Consider the following 26,653-nt stretch of genomic DNA (forward strand, 5'->3'; position numbering starts at 1 on the left):
ATGAAATATATCTCATTGGACGTTAAAACATCTTCGTTCCCTATCGCCCCCGCCCCTCCAATCACCTCCTTGTTTCTCAAAATCGCTGCATATTTAAATTGATGACCTCTGACCAATGACTATTCTTCAATACTGATATCTGGCAGACGTCAGAAGAATACTGGCCAGACAAGGAAGCCGAGTGGTTCAGAGGCAGGACAATATTTATCTGGGTGCTAATTCTGAATTTTAAAATCGCTTTAAAAAGAGATAGTTAAACGACAAACAGGATTGATATCGTGCATCTACGAACCCTTCGTGATCGAGTTCTTAAATTACATGATTACTACCTAGCATCGTGTATCCTTCCTTACCATCTGTACGAACGTCAATTGAATCGTCCCGTTAGTAGTACACTGAGCTAATAGTCTACGTGAACTGCAAATTCGATCAGAGAAAATGGATATCCGAGAAATCATCACTGCTGCTACGCCGCCAGAAGCGAAAAGTCAAACGAATGATCGGCTTCTTCATTGGAATTCGCCGCTAAAAGAGGTGAGTCCGCTTGACATTCTATTGTTGAATACGAAGGTCAGCACAATCTCTGTCGGTTAAAATCATTTTGCCCTTGATGAAAATCGATTTTAATCAAATGAATAATTCAAATCATGATTTTTTTGATTTTTTTTGACGACGACAATGTCAATCAAGATGATTTAGGATTAAGCCTAAACTTTAATAATGCGGGGCTGTGAATCATCATACAGATAGCCGAAAATGTTCGACCTATGTGGTAATGATGGGCCGCCAAAATCATCACTGATTTGGTCTAGTAGCGAGGAAAAATGTTGTTGTTGAGTCAAATCAGGACCATCCATAGTAGTTGCATATTCATCTTGATCGATGGAGTGGCCTCTGTCAGCAAACTTGATCAAATATATGAGGGAATCTTTCGAATTCAATAAAGACTCCGGATTGCGCTTCGTTTGTGGTATCCCACCAGTGCCTCGGAAATAGCAGCAGCATGTTGCAGACAGCTAACTAGCATCCACAGCAAAACGCTAACATATTGGTTGACAATCGCTCTTTGCTCTTATCCGTCTGTCTGTCAAATAGATGAACTATACCGGTGCCTGTGACGTGATGCTATATACAATGCACCTAATCGACCGATACTGAACTAAATTCACGCATCTCGTCCGAAAATTTGAAAAAACCAAAATAATCAATAAAATAAAAACGGTTAAATTAAAACCAAAAATCAACGAAAAAACCAGATTTAAATCACACTGATTTTAATCAGCCTGATTTAAACCAGATCCCTACTATGGGACGGCAGTAACGGTAGCAGAAAGTGCAGTGATATTGTTTCACTTCTGAACCACCAACTTTCTGGGCTTTGAGTGAATCAGACTATGGTCGGATTCCAGAATCGTTACACAAGTGATGGAGGGATTCTCTCGGATTTCGATCGCTATCCGATCCGGATAGGCCGCGTCTTATAAAGGTCTGGGAATGAAAACGGATTAGGGATGATAAATAAGAGAGAATATCGGTCAGATATAAAAATGACTGCGAATGGATAAAGTAAAATCCAGCTGATAGGAAGTAGATACTGAAGATTTAGCTCGAATCCGATGAATAAAATCGAAATCGAGTTGATTTGCACAGTGAACAGCGTAAAACTATTGCGCAACGAAGTCAAATATGGATGGCTCAGAAATAGGCCGACAATGTCACATGCAGACACAGTGTTTCCAGCAGCGGAAATATAGTATTTTTTAATTTGTAAAGGCAGCTGGAGCTTAACTAAATAGCAGACTGATTGGAATGAAAAGAAAGCCTTCCCATTCCCTGGGATTGATGACCGTTTGTGCTTTACTATCAAAATGCATCGCTAAACCTCTATACTTTACCATTCCTAGCTGCCACGGTCAGATGGTCAAGATCAGGGGTGGGCAATTATTTTCCTCCGCGGGCCACATGAGACGTAAAAAATACGTTGGCGGGCCGAGTGAAATTTTTTAGCTATATTCCCCAGCGTATTTTAATTTTCTTTCTAAATTACATTGTTAATAAATGTTGCTCTTCGAATGTGTTGATGTTAGGTAATGAGAAATTACATGTTAATTAAAGCAATATCAATTTTGTATCATGATTCGAAACCATGTTAAACATGACACTTTTTAACTCTCTTTAAACCTCTATCCACGTTCTGATATTAAGACTCTAAAACAGTGGTTCTCAAACTTTCTCAGGCACGCCTCCCCTTATGATAGTGCAAAATTTCGCACCCCGTTATCCTGCTATCAAAAAATATTAAAAAGTGCATCAAGAATGTTAGCAATCCGCGCGTATAGTTTGATGGCATGGAAGGTTATGGATGTTGATGAGAGCATTCTGAAATATAAAAGTCGGACAATACACAGAGAAATAACTATATGATAGAGTTAAATTGCGCGGAGCGCGAAAACAATTTTCAATAGACTTCGGCTTCGCTCTCCCTTCTCCCCTTCTGATGCTTTCACGCCCCCCCCCCCTAGTTCGAGAACCACTGCACAGGTATGTATATGCAATAGTACAAAGCTTATTTTCTTGGTCGCTGCCTTTCGAACAGTGTGTAGCTCGAATAGCCTTGCTGTTGAGCGAAACTTGCAGTTTTCCGGGACTCCGCCCTTCCTTGATTGAGTGTTTTGTGTTTTTGTCATAAGACTGACTTTAAATAGCATTCCCAATCTCGGCGACATGCTCGGCAAAAACTAAAAGGACGGGTTTACCCTGACTACCGTATATAATATTTAGAGCTCTGAAGTCTCAACCTTCTTTGAATTTCAGTTTTCGGCTTTCTTTTTTTGGCTTGCCCGTTTCTCCTTCATATGTGAGCGATATGATGAGTCATATAGTAATCGCCAGCACTAATTAACTTGAATTACGAATTAGGGCTTTGGAAACATATCACGTAACAATTTGAAGCACATTCCGTATCTACTCTAGGCTGAACGGTCATCTACACATAATTGTATTTGTATTTATTGAACAATTTTTGGCGCTTATCGCCGATAAGGTCATTTGCGCCCGATCATGAATATTGTCCGCTTTGCTTGGCCTTTGCTTGTAGTACGATTTCTCAGGACGACTTGCAGTCACACTCTCATTCACGTCTTTCACGCGCGTCCTCGTCAGGGTCAGTTGCAGCCGATTTTCGTAAGCTCGACTTTACTTGCTTCGTCTGGGCTTTTCGTACGACACTGCATATGCAGTGAGGTCAGCGATGAGGAGCCCAGATAAACCCCCGACACATAGAAACATGGCAGAGCCGAGACTCGAACCAGCAACCATTGGTGTCGTGACTGCAGTGTTTTACCAACTGCGCCATCCGCTTCCCCATCTACACATAATTAATTGTCATCAAAATGGCCTTTGTGATGCATGCGGGATCAAAGAAACCGTGAAGTATTTCCCCCTCCATTGCCCTAAATATGACCATGCCATGATGAATCTGAATCTAATTCAGACAGCCGGCCAAAACAGAGTAGGCCTACCCCAATGCCAGAATCACTACTCACAGACGCATGGTCGGTCATCGAATTCACGATTTCAAGTGGAAGGGATATATAAAGAATTGTAATTCCTTCAAAGTTATCAAGAGTATACCCGAGACCCGGATTAGGCTGTACTGCTCCAATGCTCTGATATCAGATCAATCTTTGTAAAATTCTTAAATTTTACCTATAATTGCGGCACGTCAAATGTCCGCTAGCTGCAAAATTATAACGCGACAACTTTTACAATGTCCTGATGCATTTGTACTCTCTTATGTTGTATACAACTCATTATTTTGACAAACTACGTCAAGTACAGCAACAATTTTATTCAAATATCTAAAAATGTTACTTTTTTCGTGTCAGGCGTGAATTCACAATAGTAAATCACATTTTTACAGTGCGTGTGGAACGTCACTGTGCAAGGTCCAGTCAAATAAGGCCTACTCAGAGATATATTGAATTCCCCTATTTCTGGTGCTGCGGCCCGCGGCGACATCAAAAAGCAGGAAATTGGCCCGCGTGCACATTTGAGTTTGAGACCTCTGCTTCAGATAGTACAGGAGTAGTTATCGCCAGATATCGTCCTGGGGCAAAAAGTCGAGTAGCTAAGCCCCACTATACCCCCTCATGGGCTACCTAGCTAGTAGCTACCTACCGTATAATGCGTAATGTGACAATGGCAACAAGAAGGTTTGAACTTAACTATATGGAAAGAGTGATTTCTTGTGACTTTAATTTCTACTCATACTTTGTCACATTGCCTTTATTATGAATCTGGTTTACGCATATGAGTTACGTAGGCAGCGTAATCGTGGCGTATTAATGAACAGGCTTCAAAGTAAACGAATTTCATGTTCAGTTGACACAACCTATGGTTTTAGTCATTAAAAAAGCAAGTTTGATGTTTTGAATTCCAAGAAACCTTTCGCGGGCCGCACAGAATAGCTTCGCGGGCCCCCCGTTGCCCAGGCCTGGTCAAGATAAACTAGAGGAGCATCTGCGACATAAACACTTCCTCGTCTATCATTTATGTTCGGGTTAAAGACAGTGTTGGGAGCATGTCACTTCTTTCGAGTCACAAGTCAGGTCCTATACCATCAAAATATTATCAACTAAAATTTGAAACCCAACCTTTTCCTATCGTGAAGGGTGAGTGATTTTAAATGTTTTAGGGCCCACGAATTTGTCCGGCATAGTAAGGACTTGGTATGGGAATCGATATTTTATAATGAAAATTAAAACACATAATATTTGATACTGTTCAAATCCCACTATAAATAGAAAACTATAATTTGCCCATTCCGGAGGCGATTTAACTGTTTGCACTCTTCATTTTTGTTTAAATCCGTGGTTTACGGATAAACGTCAGCAGATAATATCGTCGAATGCAGAACTTGTTGCATAAAGACATACAACTGAATAAGTCACGGTTTTACTAATGGCCATGCGAGGAAAAAACAATCCTGCTTTTGAGGTGGTGAGTTTTAAGTTACGCATGCAAATTCTCGTGGAAATGCATCTCTCGCCGACCAGAAGGACGAAAGTGTAGTTGCATAATTCACCCTATTTCGTTGTCAAATAGAAATACAGGCATCTTCAAGAAAAAGTATTTTACCAAAACACACACCATTGTGTAATAGCGTTAGATAAGGCAGTGCAGAAGTTAAAGAGTCCACGACCATTTACCCCATCCGAACTGAATATTATTTCTGCATTGAATTGGATTTAGGCTGTGTTGTACCGACTTGGGTCTTTGAGGCAATACCCAGAAGTTCACCTGCTGGTAGCCAAGAATTGTTTTAAAAATTGTCGCCAATAGCAGCTGATGTTATTTGGGAATCATGATGAAGGTTAGGCAAAGCATGCTAATGATCATGAACTAGGGATACATAACTTTTTTTGAAGTCTACTGCAAAAATTTATGCGAAATCCCTAGTTTATATAAGCACGAATTACAGAGCGAGGAAATCCAGGAAATCCCATCAATTAAACCGGAAGTACACCGAAAAGAAATCGAAATCGAACATGGAACAGAGAGGAACGAATTGCTTTACTTGCTCCATGATACTCCTGCCTGGTACACAAGCGCATTCCTTGGGATTCAGGTTAGCAAAGCGAACGTACCGTGAGGTTCGCCCCCATATATATGCAATGTGCGTGCGACACCCAGGTATGGCGACATTTATGCACGACACTGACACAGCAGTGTGGGAAGTATGGTAGGGTTAAAATAGGAACCGGGGTCTTTATATAATGACGTTCAGTGATGGTGAATATATACAGCATGCATAAAGGTTAGGGTTATGGAATCACACGCTCAAGCGTGGTATGTCTATGATGTCTCACCATGCTCATGTTTCAGTATGCATCAGCATGCTTAGATGTCCCCGTTTTGTTTATTTTGTCGCATGTTCAAATGTTTGGAAAACTTCTCATTATCATTAATCCGCCGGGAAATTATGCCGCTGACAAACGAGTCTTGTGTTTCGTTTTAACAGCATTGTTTCTTGGCGATCGGAAGCTTGATCGGCGTCCCACTCATATTGGCCAAGCACATGTGTATGGGGGAAAACGATGAGGGATATCTTGCCCGAGCGATGGTTCTTAATACACTCTTCTTCATATCTGGAATATCCACTTTTTTACAAGCCACATTCGGATCTAGGTATGAGAGATATTTAATTTTTGGGATTTGAAAACAGCGGTGGTCTAGTCAGTTGGATATGAAAACCAATTATTTTCACAGATTACCTATTCTACAAGGCGCGTCATTCAGCTTTCTGCCATCAGCTTTTGCAATACTGGCACTGCCGCACAACGAATGTCCGACGACATCGATCAACGCCACACTCGCTAATGAGAGTCTGTTGTATCGCGATACCGACGGTGAGCTGGTCGATGACAGTGCGGTTTGGATGAAAAGGATGCGTCAGGTTAGGCAAGCGCTCCGTGGCAGACATAAATCACATGACGTTACAATACTCGGTTCCCAAACCGTGAGGGCTTATAAACGCCCTTTTGCTTTCAACAGGCTAATTAGATTATTATTTGTCGCGACTCATAGGCATTCCGCAAATGCCCCCGGGCTGCTGCAATTTCAAGCGGTTGTTACTCTTTCTATTGCACAGATTCAAGGTGCGATTGCCGTAGCTTCGATATTCGAAATATTACTTGGCTTGACCGGGGCGATGGGGTTTTTGACTCGTTTTATCGGACCACTCACTGTCGCCTCAGCAATAAGCTTGATTGGATTGTCCTTGATTGGCGCGGCTGCGAATAATGCTTCTGCGCAGTGGGGAGTCGCAATGTTGTGAGTAACGTTTCAGCATTTGTAGACTTAATGACAAAGGAGACGGCACTACTATTCTTATATTGAGCAATAAGCTATCTCACAAGTCACCGAAGTAAGTGTGCAGTGCAAATCTGTTAGGTATGCATGCAAGTGGTCCCATTCTCTCTTACATTCCATTATGGATACATGTTACTAAGATTGCGTGCAATAATAGTTGGAGTGGCATACATGCTTTGACTGATGTCTTCAGCTTGGAACCATACAAAAAACGAAGGTTGACGATGCACGTTTGTGGGGTAATTGGCCACCTCTGCATTCCTAACGGCCAGCTGGACCTGAATGTGCCGATGGCCGCACTCGCGGTTAAGTACATCGTCGATTTTGTAAATATCTCCTTTTTCATTGAGGAAATATTAAAATTTGGATAAAATTATTATTTATATTTCGGGGGTTGTGCACTGTGTTATCTTATATTAGACCGTATGATGATGGGTACTCTATAAAGAATGACCTTATGTAAGGGTGGTGCGAACCCCGGAAAGGTTCAAGTTCGTGTGAACGCGAACCTTTTTGAAAGGTTCTGTGTGACCGCGATCGTGAACCTATGACGTTACGTGACTTCAAATTGCCTATTCCAAGTCCAACCCTACATTTCAGTGAAAGTGATATATTAATGTACACGATACCTAGCGGCGACTCAGGCCACTTTACGCCACAATGCTGAAATAGGTCAAATACTGACGTTTCAAGCGCTATCAAATGTATCAAATGGAGCAATAAAATGCTATAACAATCAACAATTCCGACGAGGACTTGCGAGGGATTATAAGTTTATGCCTCAACGGTCGACGCCAGAACAGACCATGTATTCTGCGTCCGACTATTGCTACATTGATATTGAGCAGAGTGTAAAACGGGTATCTATACTCACTACCGACATTACCCCATAAACAAGTTACACAGCGCCATGCATAGAGTGGTCGAAGTGGAAATGCTAGGAATTTCAACCAAATATGTTATAATGACTTGAAAATTGTAATATATGAAAAAGGTCGCAGTGCAGAGCAGGGCTGTGGAGTCGGAGTCGGAGTCGGTGGAGTCGGAGTCGGAGTCGGGGTAATTTTCACTTGATGGAGTCGGAGTCGGAGCAGTGAAAACTATAATAGCTGGAGTCGGAGTCGGTGGGAAAATACTGACTGGAGTCGGAGTCGGAGTTTGTGAGAATGACCCTGACTTTGACTCCGACTCCGACTCCAACTTCTCTATCATGAAAACATTTGCTTTCAAAGAATTTTCAATAGAATTTTTATGTACCACCAATCACTGTTATTAATAACCATACAGATCAGGTGCGGCCAGCCCGTGGCACGCAGGCCAAATTTGGCATACGAGAAGGTTAGGTGTGGCCTGCGAGGTAATTCTTGAAATTATTTATGACATCAGGTACAATTGCAAGGCCAACCAAAATTTGATTAGCTTGACCGCGAAATTTGATGATGACTAAAGCAACAGTTCTGACGCATTGACGTATCCAGGGGCCAGCCACGCTTATCCCAGATCTTCGTATATGACCATGAAGTAGAATATTTCATAGCAGATTATTTGACTTGAAATTTTTCTCGGTACTTCGCATGATTCATTGTCACTAGATTTCTCGCATTCAGTATTTGAGCCCCCTTCTGAAAATTATAAGTACATATTATTCACAGAATTGAGTCTAACTATACTCGCAATTTGGAGATAACGTGTCGTCCAACATGCGGCTTCGCTTGTGCACTCGCAGCGAGATCGTCGACAGAACATTTGCACAAAATGATAGAGGAATGTTCACTTTCACTGATACCGTCGATTTTGCTATGTCTAAACGTCGAATAATCCTGTCCTTGCCAAATGAGCCCAGTGGTATACAGATGCGACCCCCAATGTATGTTAGCAACATATTTATTGATATAATTCAGTCATTATCATGCAAAATAATTTCGCACTTCGCGCGACGAGGGTCTGATTGCGCACTGCACAGTTGCATGACACATTGTTATCAATTTTAGAGCGTATTGATATAAGTCTTGTTTGCAATGTTACCTAATTCAGTTCGCTCCTATCGGACGACTAAAAAAAGGTTATCAACATTCCAGTTGCTCGCGCAAAGGTACGTAAATCTCATGTGTCCCTTTAGCCGAAAACGTTGCCCGCCCCTGATATGGATAAAGTTAGACATCACTTGCAAATTACAACTCAGTTTTACTGGGGGAGAAAATCGCAATATGCGTTTTCGCGATGCAGTCAAAATAGATGCAATTTTTGGAATTATATCATGATACTGTGACAGAGCAAATGCATCGGCTGGTTTCGTAAATTTGTAAAAATGATGTAAATATGACCAAACGATGCTTCCACTTGACAAAATTAAAAATATTTGTAGTGTAGCTTAGCTGTTTGGGTCGAACCAATGATTAAGAAAGACTGCAAGTTCCAATCCTTTAATACTTGATTAAGTACATGTAGACTAGACACTTAAGACTACTTAAGTAATTCCATTTATGACCAATTTCTGTTAGTAGTAAGAGTGTGTGTGCTTGTAATCAGGATAGTGTGCAATGACAAAATTAGTGAGTTCAATCTCTTTATTAGTTGCTGACTCATACACAAGAGCTACACTTTGATTTTTTATCTACATTTTTATTATACAGGATTGGATATCTGTTATATTTGAATGATTCATGCAGTTCAGGATATTAGAGAGTCCATGTTATAAAAACTTGAAACAATTGTGAACGTGAAACTCTAAATTTCTGAGGTTCACACACATAACGCGAGCGTGAACCTCACGTTCACACCATCATTAATGTACTGTACATTTCGACAAAGTGTCATGTATCTTGTTTCAGCACCATAGTTGTGTTGGTTCTGTTCTCTCAGTATCTACGAAATAGGACAATACCGCTACCGTTTTACACGAGGCAAAAAGGATTCCACGTTGTGCACTCTAATTTCATAAAGCTATTTCCAGTAAGGCAATACTGTTTTGTAATCATCGAAATGCAAAGCTTTCGACATTTTATAAAATATGACAGGTGCTCATTACTATAGTGCTGGCCTGGATACTGTGCTTAATTCTGACTGTGACGGGAGCTTTACCGGACGATCCCAATCAGAAGGCATACCGAGCAAGGACAGACGTACGCATAAGTGTGCTGAACAGTTGTCCATGGTTAGTGATTTCTAAACTATATTGTTCAACTGTTTGGTAGTTCGATTTTGATCATGAAATTCACCGTAAAGCGACAATGCCGCGATACTAGCAATGGAAGTGGAAATGAAAGCTACAAATACATAACGATGTTCTTAAAAGCCGCTGTGAGAGCAGAAGACGATGTTTTGCGCCATATTTTTCCAGCGACACGGAATATCGCAGAAGCCAAAACAGACTGATTACACTGTAATGATACTCCTATAATGACAGGCTCAATCGATGAAGCACTTAACTCGTGCATAGTAATTACCATAATATAGGTCGTTATACAGTGGCGGCTCGTGACAATATCGGGTGGTGGGGCAAGGGCTGCAAGCGACTTTTTATCAAGATGACGTCACAATGGCGTTTTCCAACGTAAACAAGTAACTTAATGATGGTACGGTAACATGAATTTTCCGGCAACAGTGATTTTAACGTATGTGCCACGAGAGGTCCGCTGGTGAGCTGTGACTTGAAGTGTGGTAACTGCGTAAACGGCGTACGGAACAAAGATTCAACACGGTTCATGTTCGCATTAGACCTGACTAATTATCTGCAGCAATGGAAATGACTATAACTCGAGAGATAGCGTAAGCCTAATTGGAAAGGTCAACGAATTCGGACAGATACGCAATTGTTATCTCATAGATTGGGCCTGTCCTATTGAATCCAAAACATCATTGTAAAGGACTAAGAATAGCAGCCTCGGAAATTTGGTCTCGGTACAGCATAAGAGATTTTGGCCTTGAAACTGGAGACTGTAACACGACACATACGTTTTTATTACTGTCTTATAGGTCTGCTGCGAAATCGCCTTTGAAAAATATATTACCGAATAAATACGTGGATGAAAGCCTTAAACTTGGTACACTGTTACATGACATTATCGAGAAGTGGCCTCATGGCCCTTTTCGGTATGGTACACTGTCAAAATTAATGCGAACAGACCAACACCGAATTTTGCGTAAAATTTACTGAGGAATAGGCTGATCAAGTGACGAGGGGTTGTACGCAAATGGCTTGAAGGCCACAATTTCACGGTGAAATTGACATTGGAGAATATACGATCAAAGTAAATATTTGCATGCAAACTGAGAATGATATCATCATCTCACTTAACGTTACCGCAGATACACCGGCTTTTGCGTGAAATCCGCAATGTGTTGTAGGCTAAAGTGTCAGATCGGAGCACATCTTTACCATACTCGACCTTGATAACGAAATTACTGCCCTAATCATTGAGTGTCAACCTTGAGACTTGGCACAGCGTTCGATACTAAAATCAAGACATACCGTGCAAAAGCTTATGACGGATCTAGGTAAGGAGCGTCGTTAAAATCAATAGAGACCAATACCGGCTTTGCGTATAATCTGTTAGCGATAAATGACGAGTCAGCTCTCACTCGAATTAGGAAACGAAATTACCACTAACACAGTTCAGTGACAAACTTAAAACTTGGTACAGCGTTCGATACTAACATTAAGACTTACCGTGCCAAATGCCATAACCGATCTCAGTATTGAACACCGTCAAAACCAACGGTACCAATACCGGCTTTTGAGTAAAATCTGTTTGCGATACATGACGGATCAGCACACACTCAACTTCGGAAACGGAATTACTACCCTAAACTTTAAGTAGAAACCCTGAAACTTGGGGCAGTGTTAAATACCACCATCACGACATGACATACCAAGTTTCAAGAGTTTTCATGGTGTGAAACCCCATTAAAATCGACCTATACCAACAAAGGTCGACTAAACGCATATGACGGTAACAGAGTTCAGCTATAGATACGATTGTTACATCACACCTTAAGGGCACAGAGCTATCGTGCCCCGGTTGCTCGGTAATTTTATGAATAGGAGAGAGTAAATCACCGTTTCTTTATTATGCGCGGTTTTGAGAGAATAGACAGTGAAAGCTTGTTATGAGCGCTACCGGGGCAAGCCCCGGCTAGGCATTCGCAAAGCGAAAACACAGAAGAGAATTTGATTTTCGCATAGACTTCGCTATATATGGGCATTTACAAGCGAAAGGACAAGAAGTATACGATTTTCGCTGTGATTTCGGTTTATATAGATAGGTGTGCGTCTATAAATGGTAAAGAATTGTTATTGAACAGAATTTTAGGTGGGGCAATGCCCCAGTTGCCCTATAGGACGAGCCGCCACTGTCGTTATACATGGTTAGTGACACTGCGCTGACCTATTTGCTCAATCGATAGTACAACTTTAGTTGGAACCTAGTTAATTAACTCGTGCAATAAGAATGAAAGACTACATCAACGTGATTCGTCTGATATGGTTATCGAAATTTACACTGAACTACTTGAGGTACATTATCTTTATTCATTCTGTACATTGTAAAATAGATTTCCAAGCAAGTTTGTTACAGGATTCGCTTCCCTTACCCGGGACAATGGGGTTTACCGATTGTGTCTGTTGCCGGTGTTGTTGGTATGTTGGCTGCCGTGCTCTGCAGTATAATCGAATCTATTGGCGACTATTACGCGTGCGCGAGGATCTGTGGAGCGCCGCCAGTACCCCGACATGCGTTAAATAGGTGCGTATCGCTTGCACCATGGGTTCCCAACCCTTTTCCACCCGCGTACCATTTCGAGGTTTTGTGCAGTGCTCGCGTACCACCTATACATAAGTTACGCGCAGCGAAGGCGGTCAAAAATGTTTCCACCGTGTTAAGCAGCCGAAAGCAGAGAAACAGAAAATAAAATGCTCATTTTAAGGTGCAGCATTTAATTTCTGTAGCACTTGATTTCTGTAGTGGATCCACTTGGAGTTCTTGTGGTCAAATATACTGAAACGGAGTTTGGTTAGGTTGTTGTTGTTTGTGATATTCATGGTGTTTGTCGACTATCATCATTTACACCAGGCCAATTTTCTTTAATGTTATTCCGTAGCTGCCGACCTGTAGCACGGCCCACTTCTATATGCTTTTATATAACACAGCTTACACGGATGAGATGGCGGATGAGATGACGGATGAGTTTGTTTAGGTAATAATCACAACGCTTTGCGACTAAATATCTTCCCCGTTGGCCGGCACTGGTGAGATTGCCGCTACCCACGACGACGGCTTCAAAAAACTCAAAATCAACCCCACCTGAACTAATAACTCTTTTGAATCGAACAAATCTACTCGTGTACCAGCTGGACGACCTTCGCGTACCACTAGTGGACAGTGGTACGCGTACCGCCGGTTGGGAACCACTGGCTTACACAATATGAGTCGTATGAAAGAGCACTCGATCACCGGCTATTTTGTTTTCAGAGGCATTGCCATCGAAGGATTGGGGTGCTTGTTAGCAGGAGTGCTAGGTACTGGGTCGGGAACATCTTCATACAGCGTTAATATTGGTGCTATAGCGATCACGAGGGTAGCCAGCAGACGGGTATGTATGATAAAGTCGACCTGATCTTGCTCTTTTCTATTTGCACGCTCCATTCGCCTTTCTGCTTTTTATATGATCTCTTTTTTTGGCACTGAACATGTTGTTGCAGCACTATAGATATAAGCTGGTGAGTTTATTCCTGGTGAGTTTATTCCTAGTTCCTAGATCTGTGCTTAGGACAATTTACTTTTCGCTTTTTTACTCGTATCTACAGTATGGCATAATTGTATGGGGGAATGCTTGTACTTCACATTGTTCTAAAATTCGTACCCTGCAAAACCGAGCCATGCGTTTGATGGCTGGCTTGCCCCAACGAACAAGATTATCCCAGTACTACCGCAAATACAAAATTCTAAAATTTGACGATATTTTTACATTTGAAGTAGCTAAATTTATGCATCAATATTTTTCAAATGAATTGCCTCCTGTGTTTAATGATTTCATCGCCCTTGCTCAAACTGTTCACTCACATAATACCAGATTTTCTTCCCAAGGTAACATCTATTTTCATCGACCCACAAGTAACCTCACAAAGAAATCGATCGAATATGCCGGTCCTGTCATATGGAATGCTATACCCTCATCAATACGGGACCTCCCATACCACTCCTTCAAACAGGAATTATTCAGTCACCTCATCTCCCGTTACCAATGACCCGCTTGTCTCACACCAATTTTTTTAGTTTCTTCAGTATTTTATTTTTATGCTGAGCTGAATTGATTGATCCCAACCAATGCATCCAAATTTATGACACGATATCTGTATTTGTTAATGCAGGGTGTGATCAGACTAGTTGACCCTACCCAGAGCAGACATGGGGTGATTACTTCATGAATGTAATCGATTGCGATTACGATTACTTCTGAATGACGCGATTACGATTACGATTACGATTACAGCAAAATCAGGAAGTAGTCGATTACGATTACGATTACATTGGAAAAGCAATCACGATTACTCACGATTACATTTATTTTGCATCTTAGAAGTTATGTCGGAAGACAATATATGGATTGCGCTAAAAAGGCCTAATGAGATAACAAACTTGCTTTAATAAAAGATGCGTCATTTGCCTGTTACGTCATAATGTACCGATTGCCCATTTTTATAGAGGTCGATTTGTCGCACCCAACGATTTGCATTCTTGCCAGGCACAAAACCGCCGCCCCAAAAATTTCCCAATAGGGTGGGGAGCGAGATCGAAGGGGATTCAAAAGTATTTCGTCAACCAACATAAATTATAAAGTCTTTTCGAGAGATTTAATTAACTTGAAAATTCTCTCTGGATAGCTTGATTTTGAAATGCATACGTTTCCCCCTACAAAAAAGCATACATAATTTATAGTAGGGTTGCATTTAAAACAAATGGTTGTTTAAAACACTTTGTTTAAAAGATGTTTTAAAGGGTGTTTTAAAAACAAAGGCGTTAAAAAAACTAAATTGTGTATTTTAAGTTATAACATTATGCCATAATTGTGTGAACACTTTCCAAAAAACATGTTGTATGAGCCTACGGACAATTACCACCCGATTTGGCCGACGGACATCGATATAGGATGGTTGGAACCCTCAAAATAGTCTGTTCCACAGTTATAGTCAAGATATTTCTTCAAAGGAGCTATATTTACCCTACATTTTCAATTGCCACTCTCAATCCACTAGGACGTCACAATTCTATATTCGTGACGTCGTGGTTTAAAAAAAACATTTTTTAAACAAGGGCCATGTTTTAAACATGTCTGTTTTAAATTTATTTTTGTTTTAAATGCAACCCTAATTATAGTAATAGGCATTTAGGTACCGGTCAATACCGTGCCAAGACACACCAAAATACATACGCAGTTCGACCAACATGCGACTTCACGAAGTGTGCTACTAAAGAAAGACCTCGGCCGAAACTTTGGGTATGTGTCCATTGTCATAGCCACGCTGGGTGGACGTGACTAATAGTCCAGTCCTTCCAATCTGAGCCCATGATGCAAATGCCAGCCGGGGCATCCAAAGAGTATTAAAGCATGACAATTTGTGTGTGCGTCTCACCATAGTTTTTGCGCCACTTCAAAATCTTTTGATTATATAACAGACCGGAGGTCGCAAATTAACAACATAAACTAAAGTAATATTAACAAGATACCGGACGTTATAATTATGAATTACGTGCTCCCAGCTCGACAGGTAAATCTGACCATCGGGGCTGAAAGAGGATTAAAAATCAATAGTAATATAATGCAATTACCAATAATATTGACGAAATTCAGTCTTCAACTTGAACATAACAATCTATGGGGCCAAAGACTAACGTTTGGACTGGGGGACGAATTGCTGTTTAGGTCCAGATTCTAGCTACAACCCACGCTAACATGCTATATAGAAGCCCATGGCCATGGTGGCAAGTCCCAATGTTGAGTAAAGAATTGTGAAATAACGATTGACGCCCGTTTCAAGTAGAGTCATATGAGAATAAGATGAAGCCGGGGACCGATGAAGCGAAAATAAAATTTTGCCTTCAACTTCATACAGATAATGTAGGCTACTGCAAGCTGCCGTTACGAGAAACGGCAAAGACGGCTCGGTTATCATATATATCACCAGCTGTTGATTTTTACTGCTTTGTTGTGGCGAGTACAAAATTTCAAATCTTTTTCCGGTTTACGTACGCATTACATAGGCCTCCTGCTCGCCAAGTAGCAACGGTCAAACTGCGTTTAACGAAGCATAGCCAAACATCAATACATGAGATACCATTTTAAACTAGGCAGAATGGAGATTAATTATCCTGCTGCGAGGGAGTGGCGTGTGGAACGTGTTGATAACCTGATATACAGCACGGCGGGTGTTCTTACAATCACACTAATGTAGGCTACGTACATCGAATACCTATTTACTGTGGATACTTCTTACGCAATGACGAGCAAAGCTAATAGGCTACTTCTGACGTAATGATGAGCAATAGCATTTAGAAATCAAACGTGTGTGCTATCACGAACCTGGTATAATATCTCTTCCTTGTTCACGAATGTTCAGTTTATGTCATAGTCCTTGTACAAATAAAAAGTAATCGTTCGTTCACCAAAAAATCGATTAGATATGGGAAGTAGTCGATTACGATTACGATTACTTCGGAATTTTTTCGAATGTAATCGATTGCGATTACGATTACTTGAAAATGCTGTAATCGTCGTAATCGATTACGATTACTAATCGCGATTACCCCATGTCTGACCCAGAGTCATATCGGTCACACCCTGTCCTATACCGTTAAGTTCATTTATTGTTGTTTCATGTGCCAATGATGTTTTCTTTACGGTTGGACAAATCAATAAATATCTCTCTCTCTCCTTGCACCAGCACAATGTATTCGCACCAAATCTTTTTGGAAACCCTAACCTGCATGGTGTTACATAATCAAGCCGCGTCTCAACGAATAATCTGTAAATCAATCAAGTGACTGATTATTAGTATGAGGAATATCAAGTTGATATTTGATTTGAACGAGACGAACTCAAAGCTTGCATCGTTTCCTGAAAATCAGCTGAAATCATAAAATTCGTCAATTCTACAATTTCATAACTCGTTTCCGGAGTTGCTCGCGCCATGGTCGTCTTATCCTGAATTCGTAACTTTTCACGTTTGCTTTGACACATCTAGGTGATGCAAATGGCTGGGGCATTCTTCTTCTTGATCGGACTGGTCGGGAAATTTGGTGCTGTTCTTGTATCAATACCGGATCCCATTGTGGGAGGCATGTTCTGTGTCTTATTTGGATATATAGCTTCTGTGGGACTGTCGAATCTACAACACGTTAATTTAAATTCACCAAGGTTAGTCCTCCTAACATTGTCATGAGTACACTGTACTGAATTTGTACGTTTTACAGAATGTACAATGTACGCATCACGCTACGACTAACACTTTCGGATTGATATATCGAATTCCATGTAACCTAATGTTACCGTATTTTGGAATCGGGAAAGGAGGGCACTTTTCAAAATTTTTAGACTCAGGATTGTGGGGTAGAATTCAAAAAAATGATGAATTTTTCCCGACTTTGCGATTGGTTGACTAAAAAGAATGAGGTCAACTTTACGGCTCAACTCCAGAGATACAGTTTTTCTTTAACTCTTTATGTGTTGGATGACTAAAAAAAGGTCGTCGCTTTTGTTCGAACGACGAACTTCCTATTTAGAGTCATTTATGCCCATTCTCACCACAATCTGTCCACTGGATTAGGTCTATAGCACTAAATTAGTATGGTAACCCTAATGTAACCCAACATAATGTCAAATCAGACGCTACTGGCGCCTATATGCTGTGGTTGTGACTTGTGAGACCTGGTTAAACATTATGATGAGAGTATTTTTCGTTTAGAAACCTTTTCGTAATTGGCTTCTCACTATTTGTTGGCCTGATGGTACCAACTTGGGTGCGTGCAAATGAAAGTTCTATCGATACTGGAGCGAAGGAACTTGATCAGATCCTTATCGTTTTACTCGAAACGTCCATCTTCGTTGGCGGATCATGTGCTGCTTTTTTCGACAACACATTACCGGGTTAGTGTATAAATAACATGAGGATCATTTATCATGACTTTGTCTCTATTAAATTAGAAAGTCATAGGCATTGGGTTTGTCCATCAACTGTAGTCAGGTAACGTTATTGAGTGGCGAGATAGCGTTGTGGTATAATCCACAGCTGCAACGCCAATGGGTCGCGGGTTCGAGTCCGACCGAGGTCGACTCCAGAATTCCTACCTAAGTGTTGGAGGTTTATCTGCGCTCCCCCTCGCCATTTCATCCGCGTAAGCGGTGTCTTATAAAAAGCCGGGAAGTGAGTCGTGCTACAAGTCGGCAGCTACGGAATAAAAATAAAGAAAATTGGCCTGCTGTAAATGATCATATGGTAGTCGGCACACACAATAAATACCACCACAAACAAAAAAAAAGCAAGGTAAAGGGATTTCGGGTTCATAGAATCGGCGCAACAGTATCACAGACACTGTGCTCTACATGCAGTTTTAAGGCTACTGAATAGGTAAACATTTTAAACATTTTATCGGTGGAATTTACATCATCCTCTATCGGCATCATCTATCACCATTGTGGAATGGAGCTCAAACAGAAAGTGTAAATAATGCTACGAGCAACTGGTCCGTAGCTTGCAGTAGTCGGATGTGAAAAAGCGGGGCCAAGCCCGAAATTTTAATAGTAATAAATTACAAAATTCAAAGCTTACGCCACGGCGTTACATCAATCAATACATGTGCATATATATCGTTAGAACGGTGCAGACGCTCAGTTTAAGAATTTATTACACTGGTGAACACAATAATTTTTTGTTCACTTTGATCGGACAATTGATTTTGACTAACTTTGGGGCGCTGAATTCAAATAGGCTTCCATTTTTATCTATCACGCCGAATTTTGAGTCAGCCACCCATCACATTGTCTCATGACCCACATACGAGTTCTACTTTCATTATTTTGTGTTTATTGTATAAAGCGTTTCAAAACCCTCAAGAATTCGAAAGTAAATTAATAGACTTCAAATAAACATTTGCACTGCTTTGTTTGGTTGATTTAAACTGATATTGCTTCTGCATGACAAATAAATTGCTAGTTTCAGGTCCAAGTTTACGCTAATAACTCATAACTCTGTTTATTGTCTCATTTGATACTCGAGCGATATTCAGCTATGTATAAGCACCAATCCACCCTGGTATCTTACCCCCATCATCTTCAGATATGGGGTACAATTTCTCCTTGTACATCGCTGACTTTTTTGAATGTCAACTGTCCGACATAACATATGGCCGTGGCACATGTGTATCAGGGTTACATGTGCATCCTTATTGTCTGACAACTAGAAAAATACAATACTTCAAAGCTGACATATAGGATGCAATCGTATTTGTGATATTGCAACAATTCAATATTTCTATATTATTATCAAAGTTTCTGTACTTTTCACGAAAACTGAATGAGTGTGCAATTGTTACAGCACATAAGACGTTGCCATTTTGGAGCATGCCACACTTTAGGATCATTTTGAGCTACCAATAGACTTTGGCCATTCACTTGAGTTGTAAATCGGGATTTCAACCTCCTCCAGCAGCCCATGGTAACACTATCATGTCAATGCCACTATCGCCACAATACGCAAAGCTATCGAAAGTAACCCTGCGATGAAGAAGATGTTTTTCGTAATCGAAAGTGAGATATCTTCTGTCTGTTGCCAGGTGATCTTTTCTCAATTCGTAACGATGCTAAAGTTCGGAATATCTCTATTTCAAGTCCCAAAGCCTATGTCAGATCATTTAACTTGTGTTGATGAACTACACTACGTTCTGAATCATCTTCGATTTCACAATCTTCTTTATTAGGCCTACTATCCCTAAGATATTCATCTTCATCCAAATTATCGATCGTGTAGGAGTTTCAAGTTACTCTGGACCTGCTGAATGGGGCATTGAACCTACAGCTACTAGTAAATGTAATGTTTATTCTTCTTGTCATATCCAGCAGTTTGCCTGAAATATGTCTCTGAAAATATCCTCCTATGATGGCATTCTCTAGCCAAAAATGGGTGAGAGCATCGGTCTAGAACCCTATATATTGATCCCAGTACCTTTTTTTCCTAATAGTTCTACTAAATCCTTGCCTATATAACTTATTATACTATATTACTGATTTTTATGTGGTATGAAAAAGTAATGTGGCTAAATTCGAGAAAATTTGCATATTTTGAAGATATGTCGTAGTGCAAAAACGTGACATGGGGATGGAAGAAAGCCAACGGCATTTTTGGAATCAGCTCGTCAAAATTATAGCCTAAATCAAGTGCAAAAGCAAAGTCAACAAATTTTTCATTCAAAATTGTTGCCCAGTGTTATGTGGCCACTGCTGCACGCACGCGTAACAATGACGATTAGCTACGTCTTTATGACATTGACAATTGAGCTCCATTGCCAACTTGGAATCCAAACTAATAATAATAACAATAGTCGTGCTTTTCTAGCCTCTTCTTGTCTTTTAAATTTGCTTTGAGTTATTGAGCGGCTGGCTGTTAACAGGTGAGAAACGGTCCTTTCTAAGTGGCATAGGCCAATTTCGAGAGGCATCCAGCCAAGACCAGGTTTAAATTTAAACTAGGCTAAAATGCTGGTTACGATTTCAACATCGCTATAGAGCAGTGGTTCTCAACCTTTTTTTTAGACACGCCCCCTTTTTTATGGTGAAAAATTTCGCGCCCGCCTTATCGTCATATCACAAAATCCCACTGGGATGCTAGCAACCTCAACCGATTGTTTGGTGGTATGGAAGGTTATGAATGTTTATAAGAGAATAAAAAATAAGAAATTGGGTCTATATAGAGAGAAACATGCGTGCATTGGAGATAAATCGCGCGAAGCGCGAAATATTATTTCAGGTGACTGCTTCTTCGCGCCCCCCTTTAGATGTTTCACGCGCCCCTCAGGTTGAGAACCCCTGCTATAGAGAGAGAGATATGGTATTCTTTTTTCGCCTGCACCATCGAGATGCTTTGACAGCGGAGATGCGATACGGCCTTTATAGCAAGGTCAGTCTTCACCCCCATTTTTTCTCCTCCATGCTATCCGTGATTGCTGAGCGCCTATAGCAGGATAGCCACGGATGCCAGTTTCGAGTCTTTGGTCTGACCCGGCCTGGAGTCGAACCCAAGATTTACCGATCAAGAAGCCTGACGCATCACCATTACACTACCTCGCTCGATAAAGATAAATAGTACGTTCAGATCATGAGTGTAGCCGCAAGTTAAAACACCCACGACCCACGACCTGCCGATTAAGAAGCCGGACGCTATAAATCTAACACTGAAGTACGTAATTAATTCACAGCGCCTGATGACCATCCGCAATCAAACAAGAGCCCATGTTAGGGGATTTTTACATACTTCTATAGTCATGAACATGACTGTATTCCAGGGGTGGGCTAACTTTTAAGCTCGCGGGCCGCATTCAACATCTGAATCCCTTCGCGGGGATCGAAGACAATACACAAACAATTTAAACATTGCTTTGATGATTGGTCAGAAACGTTAAAGAGATTTTATAATCTGGCCATCCTCAATCAATTCGTCAAAATTAGGGACGAAAGTAGGTTGTTCCGATTCTAAAGAAAAGACGGAAATTTGAATATGGGAGCAGCGATGGTCTCGTAGATGCATGCTGATTCTGCGTTTGGTAAACTTTTGAACTCTCAGTGCTGCCAGCTTCATATCCAGCACATCACATTCAAATACGTTTCAGTAAAAGCCTTACCGTGGTAAACTTGCTTCTTCAGGTATTTCTGTGAAGACGACATACACGACATAATTTACTGTTGTAAAACACGCTCATGAACCGTTTTTTTCCAAGTACAGCACTGGAAGTTGGAGTACAGTTCTAAAATCACAATTGTGAGCCTTGCAAAGTCATTTCTGTTTTGACTTTCTGGGATGTTTAGCATCCGAAACTTTTCAAAATACGTTGGCCTCGAGGACGGTCTATTGCGCTAACAATGAAATATTTACCAATACTTTTATTACGCTTATCGATGCCTTCGCGGGCCTCATGAAATGTTGTCACGGGCCGTAGTTTGCCACCCCCTGTTCTATTCAATTCTTTAGGAACGTTAGAAGCGCGGGGCATGGTGAAATGGAGAAAAATGACATCCGGGGATCAGGGAGACCTTACTAGGGAGGAATATCAATCAGCATTAAAGAAGGCTTACGATCTACCATTTCCTACAAATTACAGGTAAAATGTAGTAGTGTACAGATATCTTAAGAATTCGATAACATAGCCTCCTTAATTTGCGAGAAATCATGTCATTATATTTGTTCACGACTGAGATGGGTGATGAAGTATCACTTGGTGACACGCCAAAGTCTACGGGGGTTGCGGTATACGTCTACAACGCTGTGCTTACATCATATCTTATCATGTTTATAAAACCGAATGCATGATCTGTTCGTCATCAAGTCGATAGTTTTGGCGTACTTGTGATTCATAAAATTAGGCAATCAGTGGCTCTTTGACAGAAATATCAATATTTGGGATCTTGGCCACTACAACAACGTCCTGATCAGGATTCCAAATGTTGTTACTTAACTAAAAAACAATATTGCTGTATACGGTTTTGAATGGATGTTTTCCGATCAACACAGTGTTAAAATTTCGCGATAAAAAGCTTACCGCACCGAGAGTGCAGTTGTTGTAGGAAGTTCTATGTTACCTACAGGATTCTGAGAGACTGAGCGTTAATGCGATAATTTTAGAAGATATAGGCGATATAGTGAAACCATTTCGGTTCGTATTACAATACAAGTTTTCTTTTTTCAATTTAGATTTTCGAAATTTATTCCCGTGCTACCCGAATTTGATGGTTTCAGAAGAAAGAGCCGAGAATCTGTCTAAAGGATCTTTCAGTATACTCCATGACACGTACCCTTCTCAGGGTGATATAAACAGCTAAATATTTGGAGAAATAGAACGTCTGCCACACCGCTGTTAACAGAGTAACCATATACGACGACCTTCTAATCCAACGTCTTCAATCTTCCACAACCGAATCGCTAACATATGATAGCATTATCTCATCTATAAATAGATAATGGTACTTTGTGCTCTGCTGAGTAAGTTGTTGAAGTTTACATAAACTGGAATCGTACTGGCCCTTTGTCATATATTTTAATTGTTTAATGCTTCACGACTGCAGAGAACATGTAATACGCTCCACGAAGTTCCGGATCGCCGGGGAGCCCGACACTTTGTACAGGCCTACTCGGCAGTCACGTTTCTGTGCTCTACTTTTTACAGGTGGAAGTACGCTACCACCGTCGCTAGATTGTATACCAGCCCATGTGCAACAATTTAGACGCATACTTGCACCAACTGAAGTGTTCTTCGGAATACACGTGTAAATATTGTGGAGGCCCTGTCTGAAGATTTTTCAATTCCATTCTGACGTATTGACGTGTATGTTGATTGCTGATACTATTGCTTTTTATTTTGCCTGAACCCTTCGCTGCATCGTGATTGACGGGATGCCTTGTCTACGCCGTGCTTTTGAGTCTGCGCTCTCTGTTAGGTTAGGGCTCTTCAAAGATGACTTTTTTTCTCAAATCGCACTGGCTACTTGATAAAATTGTTAGGTTACCTAATTTAAGCTTACACACCAAATTTGGTTCAATTCCAACCAGTAGTCGCATTGTGATATGTTCGTGCATTTTACGTTGGTATCGTTTGTCTCTTATTTGTCTAGGATTAGTAATTACCGCCAGTCATTATTTCCTCGTGTGTCGTGCTTTGTATTTATACCCTGTATTCTGTTGTCTCGTGTCTTTCATTTAACTGAACTCTGGATCGTGTCGCCTGTCTTAAAGTTATTCTGCTGATAATATACTGATTTCATATTGCAACCTCGTCGTATTGAGTTATTGTTCAAACAAAATCAAGAACATAACAATTGGTGTCCGAAGTCGGATTCAAAGTTATTTCTGCGACGAAGATAAAGCATGGATTCAGGTATATTGAAGCTGCTCGAGAAACAGCAGGCAATGATGGCGAGCTTACATGAAACAATGGCAAATCTAAATGCACAGCGTAAAGAAGATATGGAGCAGCAAAATGCTCGGCACAGAGAAGAGATGGCACAACAAAAGCTGCAGCATGAGGAGGCCATATCGCAATTGGTGCAGAGGTTGAGTCCCGGTGCGTCAACATCTGAAGCTACCGCTCCCAAGTTTGATTCATTTGTAAAATCAAAGGAGAAGTGGGACCAATATCTCCAACGATTCAACTATCACCTTGCAATTTACGGCATTTCCAACATGGAGAAGAAAAGAGCGTGTCTACTCTCATGGGTCGAACCTGAAACGTACTCGCTCCTACGTAATTTGTTTGGTGCTGCTGATGTCAGTGCGCAAACCTCCGACGCGTTGACTGAGAAGTTGTCTACACACTTCAAGGACTCAATTCATGTGCAAGCTGCCAGGTACGAATTTTACAATTGCAAAATGCAGCCGGGACAATCGTACGCCGATTGGATCGCTACTCTACGCGGAATCTCCAAGGATTGCCGCTTCACAGGCTCAAGAGAAGGCTGTGATCAGAGCTATGTTGATGAGCTAATGCGCGATCTCATCATTAAAGAAACGCCGTACGCGGATGTGAGACGGCATTGTCTAACACAAACCAATCCATCCCTTGACGACGTTGTCAAAGTAGCCGCAACATACGTGAGAACGCTGGAAACTGATAGGATTATCCAAGGCGAGAGTAGCGGTAAAGACACTTCCGTCGTCAACAAAATGACGGGAAGTTATCAGAAGGGGAAAAAACCCTCCAAGTCCATCCAAGGCAACATCCCGGAAAGACTGAAATCCTGCAGCCGCTGTTTCATCGATCACCAGAGAAAAGACTGTCAATATCGACATGCAGTATGTCAGAAATGTGGTCAGGTCATATCAAACCTGTGTGCATGTCTACCAAACTTAGTATCACGCAACAGGTCACATCCGTCAATTTCTGCTCAGTGACACTCCTCTCCTTCGACATCGATCAACTATATCGACGCGTAGGAAACCAGCTCTGGATCAACTCCAGCATCAACGGCATTACGTTGCCGACACAGTGGGACACTGGTGCACCCTCCGCCATGGTGGGATTGACCGGGTACAAAACTTTAGGCTCTCCGAAACTCTCAGCATACCATTGCTCTTTCGTAGCGTACGGCGACAAGCCATTGAAAGTGAAAGGTATTTGCACCGTAACCGTGCAGGTGGGTTCCGAAGTTCGAGTTGGCTTAAAATTGGTAGTTCTCGACGAACACCGTGGGCAAAACATTTTTGGTCTTGATTGGAGCGATGCTTTCTCCATGACCGCTAAGGGAACGTCTCCTTTGGGTGCAATTTCCTCGCAGATGGTCAAATCGCAATCATGTAATACTATCGACATTTCTGATTCGAACGACAAATTGATATCTTTTCAGTCCAAATTTCCCTAGTTTTCTCTAATGTATTAGGACGATGCACCAAGACAAAGGTGACAATTCACTTGAAACCTAATGCCAAGCCCGTATTTAACAAGCCACGTCCTTGCCTTTCGCAAGGCAAATCGCTGTTCAAACCGAATTGAATAGATTAGTCAATCAAGGTATTCTCGAACCAATCAATTACAGTGATTGGGCAGCACCAATCGTTGCCGTCACTAAGTCTAATGGATCAGTACGCATTTGTGGTGACTTCAAAGCATTGAATCAACAGATTCAGATAGATCAACATCCCCTGCCCTCCTTGGATGAAATTCTTCACAAGTTACAGGGTGGTTGTATTTTCACGAAAATTGATCTTGCCGATGCTTATTTTCAGCTAGAATTAGATGATGATGCGAAGAATTTATGTGTCATCAACACGCAATTCAGTCTATTCCGTTATCGACGCATGTGTTTCGGAGTCGCATCTAGTCCCGCAAATTTTCAACGTTGTATTGATGCCATGATCGCCGACTTACCCAGTGTTGCTAGTTTTATCGATGACATAATCGTTACTGGCATTGATGAACGCGACCATTTTCGCAACCTATCGCTACTCTTTGAGCGCCTCACCGAATACGGTTACACCGTCAACTTCGCTAAATGTGAATTTTTCAAAAGTAGTATCGAGTATCTTGGTCACATAATCGACAATGACGGCAAACGCCCGTCTCACAAATCCGTTGAAGCAATCAAACAGTTGCCTAAACCTCGGGATGTTCGCCAGCTACAGGCATTCCTGGGCAAAGTCAATTATTATCGTGCGTTTATTCCTAATTTCACGAATAAAGCCGCTGCCTTGTACCGTCTTCTTCAAAAAGACGCGAAATTCATTTGGAATGCGGACTGTGACGCAGCTTTTCGCATTCTCAAAAACGACGTAATCGACGCTACGCAGTTAGCTCATTATGATGTAAACAAGCAGCTCATTTTGTCAACGGATGCCTCTCAATTCGAAATCGGCGCTGTCCTCTCAATCGAGCACAATGGCGAAGAGAGACCGATCGCGCACGCATCGAAAACGCTTTCCGATTCGCAAAAATCCTACTCTCAAATCGAGAAGGAAGCTCTGTCAATCATTTACGGAGTCGCTAAATTCTTGTATGGTAGAAAATTTACGCTCGTAACGGACCACAAA

General features: G+C 41.2%; 1 protein-coding gene across 2 annotated transcripts; it reads left to right on the plus strand.

Moving 5' to 3' along the window:
• The first annotated feature begins 204 nt into the window (after nucleotides 1-204).
• LOC145444988 (solute carrier family 23 member 2-like) lies at nucleotides 205-23,902 on the plus strand. Of its 2 annotated transcripts, none has more exons than XM_080323072.1 (13): nucleotides 205-534; nucleotides 5,483-5,629; nucleotides 6,023-6,189; nucleotides 6,271-6,457; nucleotides 6,653-6,834; nucleotides 9,705-9,825; nucleotides 9,891-10,027; nucleotides 12,450-12,617; nucleotides 13,344-13,464; nucleotides 17,114-17,286; nucleotides 17,834-18,015; nucleotides 22,109-22,238; nucleotides 22,829-23,902. In XM_080323072.1, the coding sequence occupies exons 1-13, from the start codon at nucleotides 439-441 to the stop codon at nucleotides 22,896-22,898; spliced, it is 1,881 nt and encodes a 626-aa protein (XP_080179198.1). In that variant the 5' UTR covers nucleotides 205-438; the 3' UTR covers nucleotides 22,899-23,902. The 2 variants fall into 2 exon arrangements, with proteins under 2 accessions (XP_080179198.1, XP_080179199.1); XM_080323073.1 differs by lacking the exon at nucleotides 205-534 and adding an exon at nucleotides 4,646-5,001.
• Nucleotides 23,903-26,653: the final 2,751 nt, after the last annotated feature.

The sequence above is a fragment of the Botryllus schlosseri genome, chromosome 8 (genome assembly GCF_051294905.1).
Source record: "Botryllus schlosseri isolate E-star chromosome 8, Bs_hap1, whole genome shotgun sequence".
Taxonomy (NCBI): domain Eukaryota; kingdom Metazoa; phylum Chordata; class Ascidiacea; order Stolidobranchia; family Styelidae; genus Botryllus; species Botryllus schlosseri.

Bases quoted from the DNA above. Each gene is read 5' to 3' on its own strand.
- LOC145444988 (XM_080323072.1), top strand. From the start codon at position 439: ATGGATATCCGAGAAATCATCACTGCTGCTACGCCGCCAGAAGCGAAA. The intron at 12,618-13,343 runs GTGCGTATCGCT...TTTTGTTTTCAG, and splicing joins CCCCGACATGCGTTAAATAG to AGGCATTGCCATCGAAGGAT. The intron at 22,239-22,828 runs GTAAAATGTAGT...TTTTCAATTTAG, and splicing joins CCATTTCCTACAAATTACAG to ATTTTCGAAATTTATTCCCG.